The 914-nt window shown below is 53.7% G+C and overlaps 1 protein-coding gene across 1 annotated transcript in view; it reads right to left on the bottom strand.

Annotated features, from left to right (window-relative positions):
* MYLK4 (myosin light chain kinase family, member 4) overlaps positions 1–914 on the bottom strand; it is a 65,577-nt gene that overhangs the window by 19,020 nt on the left and 45,643 nt on the right. The window contains exon 5 of the mRNA XM_012734283.1: positions 56–161. Within this exon, the coding sequence (XP_012589737.1) occupies positions 56–161 (106 nt within the window). The remainder of the gene's footprint in view (positions 1–55; positions 162–914) is intronic.

The following is a 914-nucleotide window of genomic DNA, read 5'->3' as shown; positions in this document are numbered from 1 at the left end:
CCCGCCCCTTGAACGCGCTCCTGCGACTCCCAGCCCGCACTAAGCACTTACTTACCCTCCCAGCATTTCCGTCCTGGTCACGGTATACAAGCTGTCGATGGCCGCCGCTCTTGCTGTTACTGTCCGGTGACTGAAAGGCGCAGGAGGAGCTGGAGCGTCATCTGGAAAGCGGGGGACAGGAAGGTCAGCCAGCAGTCGTCAGTCCTCGTGGGAGCACTGCCCTGGGCCTCAGCGAAAATTCTGCTCTAAACTTCATGAATGCAGTGGGCTCCCCCCGCCCCACTGACGGCTGCCGGTGACCCAGGAATTGCACTTGCGCCCCAGGTCAGCAGCCATCATGCCTGCAGGTGACGCTCTGACAGCTCCACGGAGGAAACTCAGGGCCACAAACATGGTTTCTTCCATCTTCAGGGCAACGTTCGTCTAAGAATTGTCCAAAAAGTCAAAACTCCCCAACCCCAATGCTATCAAAGCAGATCGTACTTCCACAGCCTGTGACAATTTGAACTCAAACGTGAGAAACAGTCGCTTTTTCTCTAAAGGCTTCACTTTAAAAAAAAAAAACGGAAAACGAGTCTCTCCGTATCACTGAAATGTCAGCTCAGGCACAAGGATGAATTTTCCCTGGCTGGCTGGAATGAACATACCCAGTACAACTGGGCGTCTGCTCCGCAGCCCTCAAACTCCTCCCTCCCAGCTAAGTATGTAAACCCTCGCCCACGTCGGGGTCTGTTCTAAAATGCGTCATTATTGAGCAGTACTCTGCTGGCATTCCTGATGCTCCCCATGATGACTGCTGCTGCAGGTTGCTGACATGGCCCTGGCCCTCCACTCTTCTTCACACTAGAGTCCCCAAAAGAGGGGCGCAGACACCAATTTTATCTTTAAAAAATATCTCTGCTGGGCTCCCCAGG

This window comes from Condylura cristata, unplaced genomic scaffold, assembly GCF_000260355.1.
Source record: "Condylura cristata isolate star-nosed mole 26May11 unplaced genomic scaffold, ConCri1.0 scaffold00052, whole genome shotgun sequence".
In the NCBI taxonomy this organism is placed as follows: Eukaryota; Metazoa; Chordata; class Mammalia; order Eulipotyphla; family Talpidae; genus Condylura; species Condylura cristata.
The sequence above is the reverse complement of the archived record's forward strand: the minus strand, read 5'-3'. Positions and strand labels throughout refer to the sequence as shown.